At 40.2% G+C, this 20,239-nt stretch overlaps 1 protein-coding gene across 3 annotated transcripts in view; it reads left to right on the top strand.

Annotated features, from left to right (window-relative positions):
- TLL1 (tolloid like 1) overlaps positions 1-20,239 on the top strand; it is a 229,132-nt gene that overhangs the window by 164,750 nt on the left and 44,143 nt on the right. For all 3 annotated transcript variants that reach the window (XR_011378528.1, XR_011378527.1, XM_070048214.1), the window contains exons 10-15: positions 224-326; positions 2,806-2,922; positions 4,065-4,210; positions 14,602-14,797; positions 16,619-16,744; positions 19,467-19,627. Coding sequence is in view for 1 of the 3 variants with exons in the window: in XM_070048214.1 (XP_069904315.1) it covers positions 224-326; positions 2,806-2,922; positions 4,065-4,210; positions 14,602-14,797; positions 16,619-16,744; positions 19,467-19,627 (849 nt within the window). In the remaining 2 variants the exon portion in view is untranslated. The remainder of the gene's footprint in view (positions 1-223; positions 327-2,805; positions 2,923-4,064; positions 4,211-14,601; positions 14,798-16,618; positions 16,745-19,466; positions 19,628-20,239) is intronic.

Below are 20,239 nucleotides of genomic sequence, written 5' to 3' on the forward strand. Positions count from 1 at the left end.
TTCTACTGACATTGTCAACTACAAATGAGAATGTGACAACATGTTTTCCAGGTGTGTGTGTGAAGAAAAGATGTTAGGGCGATGCTAATAAAGAAAAGAGAAGGAATTAGCCTGGAACACACTTTCACCGTAGACCTGGGCTCCTCACTTCCAAAAATCACATCGTCGTGTAGAATGAATTACAATCATTTTTACTCTGTGTGTTTTCCCCTCTGTTTTGCAGATTGTTTTAAATTTCACCACGATGGACTTATACAAGAGCAGTCTGTGCTGGTATGACTACATTGAAGTGAGAGATGGGTACTGGAGGAAGTCACCCCTCCTTGGTAAGACACTGTTTGCCTGCTGCATTGTTGTGCATGCTATCTGACCTGTCTAAAGAAAGCTGATTCTTCCCAGAGTTCCCTTAGAGATAAAAATATGTGCCATCAGTATTATCTTTAGTTTCAGTATACTTTTTTCAACCATACACAAAACATTCAGAAACAAATCACTGATTAAATTCATCAATTTTTAAAGTTAATCAGTCAACCAGATGGAGTTTAAAAGAGCATATATATTGTAATATTGTACAGCAGATTGGCTTCTGAACATGATTGACAATGGCTTTCCCATGAATTGTAACGACTGTAGCTAGCTTGAACAATGTCTTTGCATTTTAAATTTAAGATTCATAGCTTGGGGCTGGTGGTTGGCCTAGCAATTAAGATGCCTAAAGGGATGCCCACATACCACATCAATGTGGGCTGGGTGAGTCCTGGCACCATGTTCAATTCTAGCCTCCTGCGAGGTGCACCCTGGGAGGCAGTAGGTGATTGTTCAAATAGGTGGGTCCCTACCAGCTATGGAGAGATCTGGATTGAGTTCTGGGCCTGTGGCTTTAGCATAGCCTAGCCCGGGCTGTTGCCAGCCTTTGGAGAGCTCTCTTGGTCTGCCTGTCTCTGTCTGTCTATTTATCTTCTCTCTGTCTCTCCACCTCTCGATAAATAAATAAAATTGAACGCAGTTTTGATGAAGAAATGGACACATTCCTTGTGTATGGGCTGTTTGTGTGTGTTTTGCTCATGTAATCCAGTGAGCTGTCAGGTACATGTAGGGCAGGTGGTTTCCCAAGACAAGCAGATTCCTTCTTCCTGAAACTTCTCAGACAGCTTTTCTGTGGCTGAAAGAGGCATTTATAGTCTGCCTCATAAACTGTAGCTCAGATTTGGTGCTCACCAAAGTCTGCCACCCACGTTTAACCACAGACCGCACTGTTAACTTGCATGCGGCGGCTTCTGTTGCCTCTGTATTACTTAAAGGTGAGAGCCGTATGAGCACACAAGTGTCTTCTCTATCGGGATCTCGTTTCTAGGCATTGTGACTTCTCCTTTATTTTTAGAAGCAGCTGTGCTCAGTTGAGTTGTGTGCTATGCAGATCTTTTTCTAAAACCTGCTGAGTGGACACTCTTACATTAAAAGTGACAGCAACCTGAGTAAGTCCAAGAGGAAATGTTTACAAATAAGGGAAGAGGAAGGCTTGAACAAATGCGGCTAAGTTGCATTGAGGGAAGCGTTATCTTTACATTTAATTTTGCAGCCTGGGTGAAGCAGTTTGTTACATAGGGATGTGCCTTCAGAAGGAAACATTTCATTGAGCTCATATTGGAAAATCAGACGCAAATACAAAATGTGAGAAAGCACTTGTTTAGAGGAGCGTCTTTATGGCAGGGTTCAGCGTAGAGTGGTCCACCGGACTGGCTCAGTGTGTTTGTTTTCATGGGCAAGTCCTTCCCCACCTTTTCTTCCTGGGCCTTGCTCTGAGGGGTGTATTCCTTGGACTGCTGGCTCAGAATCATCCGGAAAGGCATTAGGATTGTGGAAACTCGGGTCCCACTGCGTACCTCTGAAGCAGACTGAACTTTGTCAGTTTCCCAGCCATTCGCACGCACACTCTAAGAAGTACTGCTTGGTGCTGCCTGCCTCGGATGGACTGTGCAATTTATGATGTGTTTTTTCACTAGCTATTAGTGAGGTTTGCTTTGTTCAAGTCAGCCAGCATTTCTCGTATGTTAAAACTACGTATGGCATTTTTCCAGAACAAAGAATATGGATAACAATTAATATGTGTATAGAATTATTTCATATAAATTGTCACATTTAACCATTTTGTCATCATGTGGAAGCCTAGAGCACAGTGACAGACATAATGTAAGTAATACAAATGTGGAGGGAAGAGTGAGAGAAATGATAGGTCTTATATGTGTGTTTTCTGTCCAACTTATCTGTGACTACACAGTTAGAAAAGATTGTAACTTACAGCTGAGAGTTCTGCCTCTCTGCCCACATGGCTAGAGATGATGGCTCCGTGGGTAGGATGGAAGGTGAGCATTGCTATTAGACACGGGAGGTAGCCCAGGGGTTTCTAGAGGAGCGATCTTTAAACGTGTCTGGACAAGGAAATCCACTTCAAGGTGAGAACACAGCCTTGGCCAAGTCATCCCATGCTAAGGAGCAGATGAAGAATTCGACCCAGCGTCTTGGGGTGATGTGCACCTGTTTCTGTTGTCCATCGAGTAAATTCCCTACCTCCGTACCCCACGTGGCCTCTTACAACTGTGTTTTCTGAACAGCCTGTCTTAATTCTGTATGCCAGTGGTACAGACATGAGTCGGTCAATGTGATAATTCCAAAGTACACATCTTTTAATTCTGTTGTTTATGAACTTTCGGAGCTTCCTTGTATAGACTTTGCAATTATCATGAAAATCCATGATCATACTGAGTCATATTTAGGAATCTCTCTTTATTCCTTTCCTTCTTTTAGGTAGATTCTGTGGGGACAAAGTGCCAGAAGTTCTCGCCTCTACAGACAGCAGGATGTGGATCGAGTTTCGTAGCAGCAGTAATTGGGTAGGAAAAGGCTTTGCCGCTGTCTATGAAGGCAAGTCCCACTGGATCGCAGAGATCTGTCCATCTTAGATCTCACAACAGAAGTGTCTGCTCTTTCAGCTTCATTAGAATGATATTTAAGTCATGCTTCTAAATTACTAAATTCTCTGAACCTGTTTCATAATATTCACAAGGATGATTTGAATAAAAATACTCCATAAATTTAAAGTGCGAGAACAACTCATTGTGACCCATTATCAATGTCACAGTAACTTCTAAATGTGCTTAGGGGTATGTGAAAGAATACACATGACACAAGAGTTCTTAAACTTCGTTTGACAATAACGTTAAAATGTTATGAAGGCATTCTTGCTTTTCTCTGGGCTGATTCGCTGGGCTGCTGAAGGGCTCTATTCTAGGAAACTGCAACAGAGAGGAATTGTGTGCACATTTCTGGAGTGTGCTTTGTCTAAACAAGAGGCAGCATTCAAGGAAGGATTTATTAGATGCTTTGTTCTGCACTTCTCTGACACGGTACACTGGCATCGTGCCTCCTGGCTTCCAGAACAGCTCCTCTCTTGCCAGGTTGTGGGTGGAGGAGACCCCGGCACACGCGTTTAGGTGATTTCAAAGACGATTTCTGCTTCCCTTAAGCCTTAAGTCGACGGAAGCGTTTTGTCTTCAGAATGACGCACACAGCAGCGAAGCGGCTTGCTGGGCTGGGGCCACAGATGTTGAGCACATGGCAATGGCTCCCTGCAGAGGCCCCGGGAGTGCCGCTCTGGGGAAGACGTCCATTCTGATGAGCTGTTCACCTGTGGTCCAAACGAGGGAATGAGCCAAATCGGAGAAGCACCGCACAAGCTCACATGGAATTCATTTACCAAATCCCCGAAGGATTTTAAAAGTTTTAAAAAAGAAGTGTTCATTTTGGTGAATATATGAAATAACAGTGATTAAAAATTGAATAGTCCTTGGCCGATTGTTATCTGACATTTACAGTGAAGTGACATTTTTTTTAACCGTATAAATTTTTACAACAGCGCAACCAGTCAACTTTGATTTTTATAACCTGATAATTTTATGTACTCAGCTCCAGGAACTGAACTTAAACATCACCTTAGAAGGAAAGGGAAGTGGAGGGGCACGTCGTCGAGGTTTATTTATTTGCTTGTTTTTTTTTGCTTACTTCAGCCATCTGTGGAGGTGAGATACGGAAAAATGAAGGGCAGATTCAGTCTCCGAATTACCCTGACGACTACAGACCCATGAAGGAATGCGTGTGGCGAATAATGGTGTCGGAGAGCTACCACGTGGGACTGACCTTTCAGGCTTTTGAGGTAAAGTCTTTTAGGCGAACTCTACTGGGCGTATTCTCCATAAATGACAGTGCCATGTAAGGGACTCCTCATTAAGTCAGCAAAGAACCAGAGAATCGGCCTTTTAATCAGCGAAGAAGCCAAGGACTGCCTATAAAATGCAAGATCAAGAGGGACAGGATTTTTTCCTTTCCTCTCCTCGTAGACATTTCCAAGAAGATTAAAGTGCGTTTACATTATCTGCTCTATTTGAATCGGAATGTTTTGAACTACTGACAATCTTTTTTTTTTTTTTTTTGACAAATGCGTGGAGTTGTTTCATGAGACTCTTGGAGGGTCCATTACGTGATAGAACTTTTATTTCTCTTCTAAACTAAGAGGTTAAAAGGTAGACTGTCTTTTTGTTGGGGGGGGGGGAACCCAGTTTTTGTATTTTTTTAACCATCACACAGATAAGTGTTTATATCAGAAATCGAGATTCTGAGCTGCTTTCAGCTTCATTAGGGAAGCTGGAGGCCTGGGCAGTCCAGGCACCACCCCCACGAGCCCACAGAGGCTCACACCTGCCTGCACGCCTGTGCACTATCTTTCTTTTTTTTTTTTTTAAATAAAATATATTCATTTATTTGAAAATCAGACTTACAGTGAGAGGGAGAGCTGGAGGAAGACAGAGATCTTCCATTTGCTGCTTCACTCCCTAGATGGCCGCAATGGGCCAGACTGAAGCCAGGAGCCAGGAGCTTCTTCCGGATCTCCCATGTGGGTGCAGAGGCCCAAGGACTTGGGCCGTCCTCTGCTGCTTTTTCAGGCCGTTAGCCGGAAACTTGATTGGAGGTGGAATAACTGGGACACAAATCGGTGCCCATCCGGGATGCTGGCCTGGAGGTGGCCTTTACCCGCTACACCACAATACCAGCCCCATGTGCACTGTGTTTCTTTGGCACGGGCCTCGGCACCTTTATAGGTACCATATAATTTCTCATACCTATTTCCTTTATCATGGAATAACATTTTCTGCCTTGATCGTGATGTTCTATTTTATGCTCCTAACCACTTTGCACATCTAAAAATCTTGATTTTAAGATTATTTGATTCACATTTAATTTTTTTTTATTTTTATGGACTCGTGGGATAACAAACATTGTTCAGATAGCCCTGTGTATTATTAAAAGTGAAATTAAACTGCATAGATGATTTCACCTCTAATTTAGACTAAAAGAACCAGTTCACTGAAAATGATCTAACCAATGGCTATTACCTGTGTTTTGTGGTATCTTAAAGATTAATAAATTAGCTGTCTTTCAATAGATCATATAGTATTTTCTGAGATTTTCCTGTTATCTAAGAGACAGAGGAAGTGTCAGCAATCCCATCTGTTGGTTTCCTCCCACGTGCTCCCCGTGGCCCCTCTCTGGGGCTGCAGCCAAGAGCCTAAAATTCAATACAGGTCCCTGTTATGGGTGGCAGACACCCAGTTACTTAAGCCATCATTGCTGCCTCCCAGGGTCCACATTAGCAAGAAGTGGAGTCAGGAATCAGAGCTGGAAATCAAACTCATGTCTCTCATATTGGCTGGGAACATTTTAACTAGTGTCTTCCCCACCAGGCTGAATCCCTGCCCCTCTAAATATTTTCTTATTTGTTCTAATAGGCATCAGTTGCCTTGTTTAACCTTGCCTGTTTTCTCTGTCACTTCATTTTTATTTATTTAATGTTTTCAATATGCAGATTATATATTTAAAATACATAATTAAAGAAAATGTCCTCACACCTTCTTGGAGTTCTGTGGTTTTGTCTCACAAAATACAGCTCTTCCATACTGATCCCAGTCTTTTCCACTCCTCACAAACAGTTTCCAGCTTTGCAGTTTTGTTTAAACTGAATTCCCACATACATTCGTTCAAGTGGGATTAAGTTTGAGGTTCTTGTCAACATCGCCGCGAGGTCTGATTTGGCGATATTTCCCTTCTCTGTGGTACTCTGTTCCTCTGCAGATAAAAGGCCAGTAAGATAAATGCACCCATCAATCTGCCCGAATACACTGTAAAGAATTCTCTGGCTCTCTGTCGTTTATATCCTCCCGTGAACTTACGTCATAGCTCTACCCTTCCCAGTGCTACTTGGATGTTAGTGTAATTTCAGAAAGAAAACCGGAATAAGTGTCTTTGTGAATGAAGTTTAGACATCTTTGAGCAGGAAGAGACACTATTTCGAGGGTGATACACTCTCGTAGTCTCTGCCAATGGCCCTTCTTTCTGGCTTATGAATCTATGTACTTTAAGTAGATTCATCCCATATTTACTTTTTCTGTGCTGGCTTATTTCACTTAGCATAAGGTTGTCAGAATTCATCCATGCTACTGTAGCATATACCAAAATTCCCTTCCTTCTTATATCATGCCATTTAGGAAGCGCTGTGAGCTTAATGTTTGTGTTCTGCTCAGATTCATAGTTGCCAAGGTACTGTTTTGAGGAGGTGGGCCCTTTAGGAAGGGATGAGATCATAAGGATGGGGCCTCCATAAATGGGATTAGTGCCCTCATGAAAGAGTCCCCGGAGCCTCCGCCACAGCCATATGAGATGTAGCGAGAAGACGCCAATCAGATGCTGAACCCACCAGGGCCTGGATCTCAAACTTCCCAACCTCCAGAACTGTGAGCAGTCGGTTTCTACGGGTCACCATCAGCTCACGCCATGCTGTCTTCTTCCAGCGTCCTGGATGGACTAGGACAGGAAATAGTTACTGGATGCATTATTCTTATGACTGATACACTGGCATGAATGTTTTTATGAATATCTCTCACCTCTGAAATTAACTTGGGCAGATTTTTCCCAATTCCGCGGCAGCATTGTTTGTAAAGAAGCTTCTAGTACTACTAATCTATTTGGGGACTTTTCAGTTGCAGAAATACAGGAGAGAAAGTTTGGGAGAGTGGAAATGTTTATAATAACAACTTCAAAGAAATGTCAATAAAGCAGCAAAGAAGTGAAATAAACTTGGAGCTAACTCTTGTTTAAATTGAATCCCCACATACATGAATTCAAGTGGGATTATGTTTGAGGTACTTGTCAACATTGCTGCACATTCGGATTTGGTGTAACTTTTCCTTATGAAAACCAGAGATATTTAATAGCTTTAACCCTCATTACTGCCAGCTGCAACACTCTAAACTAAGTAAATAAGTTTTTATCTTGGTGCTTGGTAGATTGCTTGAGCAAAATAATCCTTTAATTCCTTTAGCTATTTTTTAATAGGTGATGATAAGTAGACTTTCTGCTGTGAGTGAAAGAAGACCAGATAAGGGGGTTAATGGTTTTCTGCTTGCCATGTACTATTTTTGGGTGTTCAGCTAAGAGTATACATTGGTTAATGAGTGTAAAAGACAAGAGTTAAACAGCTCTTCATGAATTATGGCTCAGGATGTATTTGGACTGTGAGAGATTAGCCCTGGTTAGTTTAAGTAAACCTGCCCAAGGTCATACAGTTGGTAGTGCAGTGATTGAAACCAAGTCTGTGGTCTGTGCACTTCTGTCACCAGGCCCTGGGAGTAGAGAGTAGCATCACATTTTCTCATAGCAGCCAATGCCTTCCACAGTTCACCTACTTGTCATTGTACTCATATGCATGGATATCAGTTAATTCAATTTTCCATAAAGGTTTTGATGCATCCTCATTTGTCAAAGACATTCTTTTTAATTTAGCACTGTTCACATACCACTGAGTGCATACTCTCTGGCTATAGCAGGTTTTCAATAAGATTTTTAAATTTATGAGATGAAAAATGCTACATCATGAATTGGCAGCATTTAAATGAATGATTTTATGAAAATAAACCTATCCAAGCAAACCTATAAACCTTCCATGTTGTTGATTTTAACATTTGAGCATATTGTTTCTCCTCTTTCTTGAGTAATTATATATTACTTTTAAGGCTATATTAAATGTCATTAATAAATTTTGAATAAGATAATACATTTTAAATAATTATCTATATATTAACTTTTTCCCATTTGTCCAAAAGATTTTATTTTTTAAATTTGAGAGAGTGAAAAAGATGGACAAACAGAGAGAGACAACTTTCATATGCTGGCTCACTCCCTAGTTGCCTGCAATAGATCCTGAAACCAGGATCCAGAAATGCAGTAAAGGTCTACCGTGTTTATGGTGGGAACCAAATTACTTGAGCTATCACCTGCTGCCTCTCAGGGTTTGCATTGACAGGAAGCTGGATCCAGGACCAAGAGACAGGGATCAAACCCAGGCAGGCCCAGTGGGTGACACAGGCATCTTAATCACTAAGCTTACATGCATCTTTCCAAAATTTCTTCTGTCAATAACATTATTTCCTAGACTTTACTAGATTTTCCCATTATTAAAACGAATGTAAGCTTGAATGATAAATGCTCATTCATATTGTCTTTATTAGTCATAGTTTTCTTTTATATTCTCTCCAAAAGCAAAAAAGAGTCTTAATATTGTTTGTATAATACGTTACTTAAAATTATATTATCTATAAAGGTAGTATCATTTTTATTGCATTTACTGTATTTTATTGCAGTAATTATATAATAAACCTACATCACAGTAGAATTTTTTTATTGTAGTACATGATGCATAACACGAAATTCAGCATCATAACAAAGTTTAAATGTATTGTTCAGTGGTGTTAAGTATCTTCACATTATTATGCAGTCAATTCCCACAACTCTTTCATTCTGTAAAGCTGAAACTCTGTGCCTATTAAATAATAACTCCTCATTTGTCCCTGCCCTAGTCCCTGGCAACAACTTTCCTTTCAGTTTATGAATTTGAGTACTCTAAGTAAGTCATAGAAGTGGAATAATATAGTGTTTATTATTTTGCAACTAGTGTTTTACTTAACATAAGCCTCAAGGTTTAGCCATGTTGTGAAATATATGAGAATTCTCTCCCTTTTTAAGGCTAACTAATATTCCATTGTGATTTTCTTTGTTCATCTATCCATGGCCAATTGGGTCGCTTCCACATTGTGACTGTTGTGAGTAATGTTGCTATGAACGTGGAATGCAGGACTGTGCTGTCAGTTCTTTTGAATATTCACCCCAGTGGAGTATTTCTAGATCCCAAGGGAATTTCATTATTTAACTTCTTGGGTGGCATAGGGACCTTTTAAAGGAAACTGTTGTTTAGGAGTTTCAGGGTTCTGAGAGCTCTTGCCAGAGCAGTAGATGCGTCTGCCGGGTATAAACTGTTTGGAGATTTATGAAGTGGTCCCAGAGGCGTGGGAACGGGCCCCGCGCCGGAGCCGGCCCCTCCTCCAGGGCTGACTTTCCTTCTCCGAGAGAACTCACACGCACGCAGTTAGCGCAGCGCACCGCACCGCACACCGCGGCCGCTTCAGGATGCGAGGTTGGTGGCTGTGGGTTCAATTCAATTTACTTTTGTTTTTGCCAAGTGGAAATCTCCGCAGTTTTCTGTGGTTTCTGTCTACTAGGCCATTAGAGGTGTGATCCCCCACTTAGTAATGAAATACAATATTAACCCATCTAGCAAGTCATAGTACTCGTTCTTCCTTCTTTGCATATTGGGATCTGATTCCAATATCATTTAATTATTAATTTTATGAAAATTTTTAGAGCTTTCTATCATTTTCACTTTAATTTCTATGTGCATATTAGGTCGGGTTTATGTTATGATATACCAGCCATACTTACGTACGGTGTATGCTCTGATTACCTTAAAATCTGTAAGAAGTCAGCACCATCATTATCAAGACGCATTTATTATATGTGTAATTATGCATGACTTTGTGTCCAGGTCTTTGAATTGTGTGCATGATGTAGCTCAAGAAGGAACTGCTTTTTTTTTTTTTATTTTGTTTTTGTTTTTATATATCATTGATTTGGGTGTTCTTTTTCTCATGGAAATTAAGGTTACTGGCATAGCATCAATGGACTTGATTTTTAGCCCCAGCTATATTTCCTTGTATCCATTCTGAACATTAATTGATGAAGAAATTTGAGGTAGCTGGAGAAAAAGTTGCACAAATAGCATAAGTAATACAGCTCAAACTTTGATTTGCGTTCCCTGTTATGACTCCTAACATATTATCATTGACACGATAGCGTAGGCTCATCGTGCAGGCGTTGCACTTGGGAATGAACTGGGAAAGGACAGAACATTCCGGTCACTGTTGAGTATCCGGGCTTGCTGCTGGGAGTACTGCATTACTGAATATTATGAACCTTTGTATGATGCGTATTGTATTGTCTAGCCAACTCAACAACTGGCATTTACTATGTGGGACTACAGTCTATGTTTCTGTTTCCTTACTCCATACCAGACAGGTAATATTTAATAAACAATACAGATAACTATATACTAATGGTTTTCATACTAAAATGCCCATTTTTATACATTTTACCCATGAAATATTTACAGTTTGTGTATCATATGAAATACTTACGCATCCAATTTTAGCTAAGTAACCAGTGAATATACTTTATATTAAAAATTATAGCAATCTATTGTGTATCTGTTAGAAGTGTGAATTTTATGAAGACAATATCCGTTGTCCCATTTCTTCTTAATAACTGAGGAAATGTAGACTTTTGTTTCATTTTCTTCAATCACGTGTCTTATTTTCTTCATTCGTAGTACTGTGGTTTTTTTTTTAAGATTTATTTATTTATTTGAAAGAGTTACACAGAGAGAGAAAGAGAGGTAGAGGAAGAGGTCTTCCATCCATTGGTTCACTCCCCAGTTGACCGCAACAGCCGGAGCTTGGCCGATCCAAAGCCAGGAGCTTCTTCTGGGTCTCCCACACGGGTGTAGGGGCCCAAGGACTTGGGCCATCTTCTACTGCTTTCCCCGGCCAAAGCAGACAGCTGGATCGAAAGTGGAGCAGCTGGGACTTCAACCAGCACCCAAATGGGATGCCAGCAATGCAAGCCATGGCTTTACCCGCTGCGCCACAGCACCAGCCCCTCACTGTGATTTTTTTTAAAGCAGTCTTATTAAAATACTCCCCAGCCCCAGTGTTCCAAAACAAGTTGAAAATCAGGAGCAGTTCTGCCTGCTCTAAGCAGGGGAGGCCAGGATGACTTGCTGGGATCTTCGGTTATTTCCCCTGCAGCTTTGTCACTGGTTCAGTGTTGCTTATTCGTTTATCAAATCCCATACCTTGAAAGTTGTAGATATCATTTTTTTTTTTTTGACAGGCAGAGTGGATGGTGAGAGAGAGAGACAGAGAGAAAGGTCTTCCTTTGCCGTTGGTTCACCCTCCAATGGCCGCCGCGGCCGGTGTGCTGCGGCCTGCGCACCGCGCTGATATGATGGCAGGAGCCAGGTGCTTCTCTTGGTCTCCCATGGGGTACAGGGCCCAAGCAGTTGGGCCATCCTCCACTGCACTCCCTGGCCACAGCAGAGAGCTGGCCTGGAAGAGGGGCAACCAGGACAGAATCCGGTGCCCCGACCGGGACTAGAACCCGGTGTGCCGGCGCAGCAAGGCAGAGGATTAGCCTAGTGAGCCGTGGCGCCGGCCTGTAGATACCATTTTGACGGATGAATGGCCTTTGGCCATCTGGGAACATTCTCATATTTATGAAGAAGACAGTGTATGAAGGATTGAGACCAGAGAGTGTATGTATGTACAGTTGGTCGTATGCACCTGTTATCCCTGGTGAGTAGCTGGAAGAACTGTGCCCTGCCAGCTCTGAATCAATCCCTATTTAAACAGCATCCGTTTTTAAAGTGTGCTTTGAAACAAGACATTGTTTACGTAAATATTTTTTTCATTTTTCCTTAACCCCACATATAAAGAGGATTTATTTTCAGGAACAAAATCTAGATTTATGAATCATATTCAGTGAGCCCCTCCCTGAAGGCATTTCAAAACTGCAAACTTTCCTCCCCTTTCTAAAAAAAATGTGTATTTATTTTAAATGGTGCAAAGGAAGAGAATAATTGAGATCCCTTTAAAGTTAAGTTATTATCGGAGAGGCAGAGACCAACGGAGAGAGAATGACAGCTCCCGTAAGCTGATTGACTAACCAATCTCCACGCTGACCAGGACTGAACTAGGTTGAATCCAGAAGCTGGGAACTCAATTCAGGCTTCCATATGTGTAGTGGGAAATGCACCAGTTGAGCTATCTCCTGCTGCCTCTCAGGATCCCCATCAGCAGGAAGCTATAATCAGGAGCTGGGTTTGAAAATCATACCCAATATTCACCTGTGGGACACAGATATCTTAACAAGCCTCCTACCTGCTAGCATAAAGATCCGCCCTTCTAATTCTTAGCTTGTTTCACTTTATGTTTTTCCAAGGAATTTACTACTTTTTAATATTTGATGATTCAGTGATTTTTTTTAAAAAAAAGATTATTCAAATTTATTTATTTGAGAGGCAGACTTTCAGACAGAGAAGGAGAGACAGAGAGAAAGGATTTCCATCCGCTGGTTTACTCTCCAGATGACCACAACAGCCGGAGCTGGGCTGACCCAACGCCAGGAGCCAGGAGCTTCTTCCAGATCTTATACGTGGGTGCAGGGGCCCAAGGATGTGGGCCATCTTCCACTGCTCTCCCAGGCCGTAAGCAGAGAGCTGGATCGGAAGAGGAGCAGCTGGGACACAAGCCCACGATGGGATGCCAGCACCGCTGGTGGAGGCTTAGCCCACCAGACACAGTGCCAGCCCCACTCAGTGGTTTTATTGTTGTTTCTGTCAGTAGAATGTGGGTTCCAGAAGGACAGGTTCTTTGTTGTTTTGCTAAGTGAATGATGCACATCAGGTACCCAGGCACAGAGAAGAGTGCCTAGCACAGAGAGGAGACGCGGAGTATTTGATGAAAGAATGAATGAATCTTGTTTTTTGATTTGGGAAAAGGAAGCAGCAAATGCAGTACTTAGTTCCAACTACATTTGTATTTCCCCCCCAATTTTTTTTTCTGGTTGTCCTTATGCTACCTAATTTGAAGACTATTGCTGTCTATATATTGATAAAAAAGAGATTTCTAGCAACTACAACAGCAGTCTCATGCATTCAGGTTGTAGCTACAAGGAAAGAATCTATTTCCTGACATTGGTTTGTAACAAGAAAATGGACAAATTACTAAATTGTATGATAAATGATAGATAACGTGTGGTTCTTTCAATGGTTTTTGATTTGTAGATTAGTGTATCTGTTTTCTAGTTTCAAATATCTAATAGGGAGTTGACTCTTAAGATTTTGAAATTAAAAGCAAAAATATTATTTAAAGATTATTATTATTTTTAAAATAATTTGTAAGTTTTCGTTCTGTGGCTTTAAGGAGTTCAGGACCAAAACACAGGTCGTTGAATATGTTTTCCATAAAATTTCATAGACATAGACCGATAGTGTGATCGTTGATAAGGAAAGAGCTTGCATTTCCCCAGGCTATCTGGCTAAAGAAGAGTGTGTCGAGGTGGCAGGGCTCATCCAAACAAGGCCATGTTACCTTGAGAAAGGGCAAGACAGTGCTGACTCCACAGTCAAGCAGTAGTCTACATACAGTCATGCTAATTATGGATAGAGTCATCAACTAGAAAGAAATGTCCTCTAGAATTATCAGAGTCACTTTTCAAAATTATATTTGTAGCCTAAACTTGTACTACATTTGTTAAGGAAATTTGGATTCAGCTTCTCTGTGAATAAAATAATGATTCTGTTGATGAGTGATGGGCTATTTTTATGACTATGTTTCAGAACAAATCATTGCTTAAAGTTTATATGGCCAGTGTTTTCAATGATCATTTTAAGTCTGGGTATTTTTTTCAGGTTTAGTTACTAAAGAATCAGTACTTAGAAGTTAATTTCATTTAAAAAGTTAGTTATCTTCTGTTGATCCTGACCCAAGTAAAGTACTTGTCCCTGTATTGTTTTTGTAATAAAAAATGTGCAATGCATTATCATATACACTCATAAGGAATGCTTATGTGCACTTATGTAATATAAGTCATCTTCAGTCTTACTATGTCAGTACTATAACACTGAGAGTACTTAATTATCTTCCTATAAGAATTGTTTCATCTATTTTTTTAAAAAATTATTTATTTATTTATTTATTTGAAAGTCAGAATTACAGTGAAAGGGAGAGACAGAGTGAGAGAGAAATCTTCCAGCCACTGGTTCACTCTCCAGGTGGCTGCAACAGCTAGACTGGGCCAGGCCAAAGCTAAGAGCTGGGAGCTTCTTCCAGGTCTCCCATGTAGGTGCAGAGGCCCAAGCTCTTGGGCCATCCTCCCCTGCTCTCCCAGGCACATTAGCAGGGAGCAGGATCGGAAGAGGGGGCAGCCTGGATAAGAACCGGTGCTCGTATGGGATGTGGGCACTGCAGGTCACGGCTTTACCTGCTGTGCCACAACACCAGCCCCTGTTTCATCTATTAATAAGATTTATATTCACTGTTGTAGATTGAAAGACATGACAACTGTGCCTATGACTACCTAGAGGTTCGAGATGGAACCAGCGAAAACAGCCCTTTGATAGGGCGTTTCTGTGGTTATGATAAGCCTGAAGACATAAGATCTACCTCCAACACCTTGTGGATGAAGTTTGTTTCTGACGGAACTGTGAACAAGGCTGGGTTTGCCGCTAACTTCTTTAAAGGTAATCGGAAGTCCTTTACGAATGAGGAACTTTCTTTGGAGTAAATACAGCATCTAGCTTCCAGGGGAGGACGAAATTAAAATTGTATTAAAAGTTGGAGTAGGTACAGTTTATAAGGATGATTTGATATGTTTTGGTGGAAAACATTTTTTTTGTAAAACAACGTTGAAGCACAGAGTAAGAACTCCGTTAGGGCACTCAACCATCTGTTTCTTATGAAATAGTCAAACTAGCAAAATCCAGAAAGGGATACACAGACAGGACTAAATATCTGCAGTGCATATAATCAATAAAAGATTCCCAATGAGAAGAGAGTGCACTGACACACAGACAATCGATTTATTTCCAGATGCCAGCGCGTCTAAACTCAGCTTTACAGGATGCTGTTCCCCCCTGGGAAATTCCCGGTGGCTTCCTTAACAGGATCTTCTGATATCTAAAGTGTCTTTTTGACAAAGACAGAACTGATCAACTTTAATTTGTGATTACATAACTGCATTTCAGTTTGCTTTCTAGTTCCATGTTAGCTGCATATTACTGAGATAAGAAAGTTGCTTTGGGGTAAATAGCATCAAATATGCTTTCTGAAATTCATAGGAAATTATTTTAAGTGTGTCATTGTGCAATAAAATTGTTATGAAGAAAGAGAAAAATGTTTCCTCTATACTAATTTTATAGGATACATAATGTACTCAGTTGTATATATGAAAATTTACAGATAACCTAAATATTTTGTTACTTAAAAAACAGTAAAACACATTTTCTCTGAGTTGCTTAAATATTCACCATATGAATTAAAAAAGCAGAGCAACTTGACACTTTTACTGCATGTATTAAAATATTTATTCAAATGTTCATTTATATGTTTAAGATTTTCTGTCATACATTTTTTTAAAATAATATATGTTTTGGGGCTGGCGCCATTGCATAGCTGGTAAAGCCATCACCTATAGTGCCAGAATCCCATATAGGTACCAGTTTAAGTCCCAGCTGCTCCACTTCCGATCCAGCTCCCTGCGAATGAACCTGGGAAAGCAGCAAAGACTCACATGGGAGACCCAGATGAAGCTCCTGGCTCCTGGCTTTGGCCTGGCCCAGCCCTGGCCACTGTGGCCATTTCAGCAGTGAACCAATAGATGGAAGATTTCTCTCTCACCCTGTCTCTCCTTCTTTTGCTGTAACTCGGACTTTCAAATAAATAAATAAATCTAGAAAATGAAAATAACATATTTCATATATATTTCCTATGCATATTTTCATATGTATATATACAGTTAAATAGTATATACATTCACAAACATGTGAGATAGTTATATTTTCTGGCTCAAAATGTATTTGTAAGAAACACCAAAGGCTTTCAATTGAAAGAGGTCCAGTGAATTTAGGATTTTCATCTGTTTTTAATTTTTATTCCCACAATCTCTTTCTTAATGTTATTTCTTTAAAAACATTTTGAGACATATCTTGCAACTATTCTGTGAAATCAGTAGGTGAAGCTATGCTATTGCAGCTGTTTTTTTATTATTATTATTTCATTAATCATCCCCTTCTAAGCTCAAATTCAGAGCAAACACACGCTGGGATAATGTGGGCTCTGGGTAGCCCTGCTGTAGATCCAGGACTTAGCCTGCTTCTCTAATTCATGGGTTGCGGGACCTGAATTCTTGCAAGTCATCCAGCAAAGGCTGTGTTCCCTCTTCTTGTGTTGGAGAGGTGAGTCGTTGTCTTCGTTGTCCTCAGAGCCAGGTAGAATCCTGTTTTCAAACATGGCCTATGAAAGCACAACACGGTGGTCATCCTGTAACTCTGCCGTTTTTGCAGAGGAAGACGAGTGCGCCAAAGCTGACCGAGGCGGCTGTGAGCAGCGGTGTCTGAACACCCTGGGCAGCTACCAGTGTGCCTGTGAGCCGGGCTACGAGCTGGGGCCGGACAGGAGGAGCTGCGAAGGTATGGCTGGGCCCGGGCAGCACCTGCACGCACCCTCATTGCTGCCCAAGTCCTCCTTCCACATCCACGGGTTGCCCCTCTGCGAATTCAATCAGCTACTGATCCAGAATATTCCAAAAAGAAATTAAGCATGTGCTCAACAAGTGCAGCCTTCTTTCATTTTTCTTGTATGTATTCTCTAAACAGGATAGTGAGACAACTATTCCCATAACATGTACATTGTATGAGATATTGCAGGTCTTCTAGAAATGATTTGAAGTATACAGGAGGGTGTGCACAGGTTATTTGCACATGCGGCACCATTTTGTATAAGGGACTTGTGCAGCCACAGAGTTCCTTATCCAGAGGTGTTGAAGAACCACTTATGGAGGGATGACTGTTTTGTATTCTCATGTGCTCTCTGTGTCTCTAACTGTGTCTCCATCCTTTATCTCTATCTCTATCTCTATCTCTATCTCTATCTCTATCTCTATCTCTATCTTTCCCTCATGCCTTTCTTGTCCCCTATAATAACCTCTTTCCAAAAACTACTAAGACTTAATTCAAAGTCACAGCTGATAACAAATTCTTGTTATGTAATCAATTCTGTCCTCCTTTGGTTACTATGCTGTTGTGTGTGCATGTATGCATTTCTGTCTCTTTCTAAATCTAGATATTTTACCCACCTATTTGCCCACCCACCCACCCGCCCATCCATCCATCCATCCATCCATCCATCCATGACTTGATATTTTCTTACTGTGGTCTCTGTGGTCTCTAAGTCAGCAGCCCTAAACCGGAATTGCTTTTGTTACCTCCAGCATGTAGTAGACAGAAAGCATCTAGCCTAAAACCAGACATGCATTTCATGAATAAATGCTTCTTTAAACAAAGATGACTTTGTCATGGTTATCCACATTTCTTCTTTACAGTCCCATGTGAGGTTTTGTTTGCCAGGCTGTCTTACCATGTCCTAAGATCTCTGCCCTCAATTTGAAGCTGGCTCTCTCATTTCCCTCTCCTCCACCCTACCAGAGGCCTCACACCTCAAACTGGAGAGAGAATAAACATTTGGATCTTCATTCCTGCAGCCTGTCCCCCCTTTATTCCTCTTTAGAAATTCCTGTCGAATGCATCACCACAGGACTTGCAGCAATACTTGTATTTTTGTATTTATTAACTTGTTTTGGTGTGTTCCACTGAAATGCAAGCTCCCTGAAAATAAGCACTTTGTTCTCTACTGTGTCTCTGCTAGAGGATGTAAGAGGCAAAGGTGCCTAAGGTGTTTCCTTAATGAATTCATTCCATATCTGCCAACCTAAAAAAACAGTGATTCCTTATTTCTTTGTAAAAGTTGATCTTTTTTTGTCTATTAAACACTTAATCCTCTCTCTGTTAATTAAGATACATTGTTATGAACAAAATGCCATACCTTTCAAAAAGAGGACTTGGCACATCAGTGACATGTACATAAAATCAAAGAGACCATTTAGTTTAAGCAATTCTTGACTCCCTGGGAATTAGTTATAAAATGTGCATATGATCTTTTCACACAACTTGCTCTGGGATACTTTGATTTTGCTAACTTCGCTGTTAGCAAAGAAGGGAAGTAAATGGTGTCTCTCTTAAATAGATCATCCACAGGAAATGAAAACCAGTTGTTAAACAGAGATTTGTGGAATAACAAATATGTTGTATCTGTCATAATTTATCTTGCCCGCTGACTCAGGTAATACATCATTGCTTGTCTTGGCAAAAAAGAGATTGAAGAAAGAATGATTTTGGACTATATTATGCTTTACATATATCTTTTCCTTATCACAACTCTATCAATTCTAAAATGTATTCTTTCTGTGAATTCTGAAGTACCCAAGGCACACTACAAGATATTATTATGGTGAACCCATTTAAGAGATACAAGAACTGACACCCAGTTTCCTTTAGGTTGATTGCCAAAGATTAAAGTGATCTAAAATATTGTTGTACATCTATTATCTGCCTGGTTGCAAAGCTGCAAAGTGATATTTTGTAACTGTGGTTTCATGATTGCCATAGTTGTTCTAAAAACTAAAGAACAGTAGCTTCAGTGTCTGTTGGAATCCAGAAGGCGGTTTTTTCATTCACTTATATAATTGACACCTAATAATTACATGTATTCATGACGCACAGTATGTTATTTCTTTACATGTGTACAATGTGTAGTGATCACATCAGCATAATTATTGTTTTTCTGTGTTGGGAGTATTGAAAAACTTCTCTTATGGGTATTTTGAAATCTGTAGTAAATAACTGTTAATTATCGTCACCCTACTGTACTATATAGAGACCACTTGTGCTTTTTCTATTTATCTAACTTGATTTCTGTACCCAATCACTAACCTCTCTCCATCTTCTCTTTGCCCAACCTTCCTAGCCTCTGTCAACCCTATTCTCCTCCCTACTTCTATGAGATCAACTTACCTTGTACATACAGTGAGAACATTTGGTACTGACTTTTCTGTGCCTGACTTTGTTTAACATAATGACCTCCACTTCCATCCATGCATTGCAAATGTCAGGACTGCATTCTTTTTTATGGCTGAATACTATTCCATTTTATTATGTGCCACATTTTCTTCATCCATTCATTCATATCCTGGTAGGTCCTGTATCTTGGCTATTTTGAATGTTTGGGTATCAGTGGAACTGTGCTAAGAAGGGGGTGACTTTAATAAGGGAATACCCTTCCTTTTCTTTCTTCTAGCTGCTTGTGGCGGACTTCTTACCAAGCTTAATGGCACCATCACCACCCCAGGATGGCCCAAAGAGTATCCTCCTAATAAAAACTGTGTGTGGCAAGTGGTTGCACCAACCCAGTACAGAATATCTATGAAGTTTGAGTTTTTTGAATTGGAAGGCAATGAAGTAAGTGAGCAATAAATAGATTTTTTTTAAATGAAGGAATCCCTGAAGGCAAATCAGAAAACTTTTTTTAAAAAAGAGCATAGTACTCTATTTTAGATTGTTTCTGGGAGATAGGAAATTACCTAGAGGGAGTTTCTAATTCATGTAGTTAATATACACCATTTTCTCCATTTGTTAGAGACTTGGAGTATTTAGGGTCAGCTTCATGTCATGGCTGGGAAAAAAATACCCAGTGGATTTTGATTTGAGTCATAACAAAAATATCCATTTGGAACAACTTGGTATATCTTATTTGTAGAAGTGGGTGTATTTTCATTATGAAAGTAATTTTTCATTATGAATGTGTGCATGCTTTATAAATAAATAATTAATTTTTTAACCTCGGTAAGACATGTTGAGCTGAAGCTATCTTCTACAAATTATTGCATACTGTATCAATAGTAGCATTTTCTGCTAGGTAACCACATTTAAACAAGTGAAGTTATTTATTTGAAAGTTTCTATATGATAGTACACCAAATATAAATGAATGGCAAGCCTAGAAATAAGAATGAGAACTTGTTGAAGAATGTCCTTTGTATGATTGGTCTACACAAGTTTAATTCCAGAGAAA

The sequence above is a fragment of the Oryctolagus cuniculus genome, chromosome 8, assembly GCF_964237555.1.
Source record: "Oryctolagus cuniculus chromosome 8, mOryCun1.1, whole genome shotgun sequence".
Taxonomy (NCBI): domain Eukaryota; kingdom Metazoa; phylum Chordata; class Mammalia; order Lagomorpha; family Leporidae; genus Oryctolagus; species Oryctolagus cuniculus.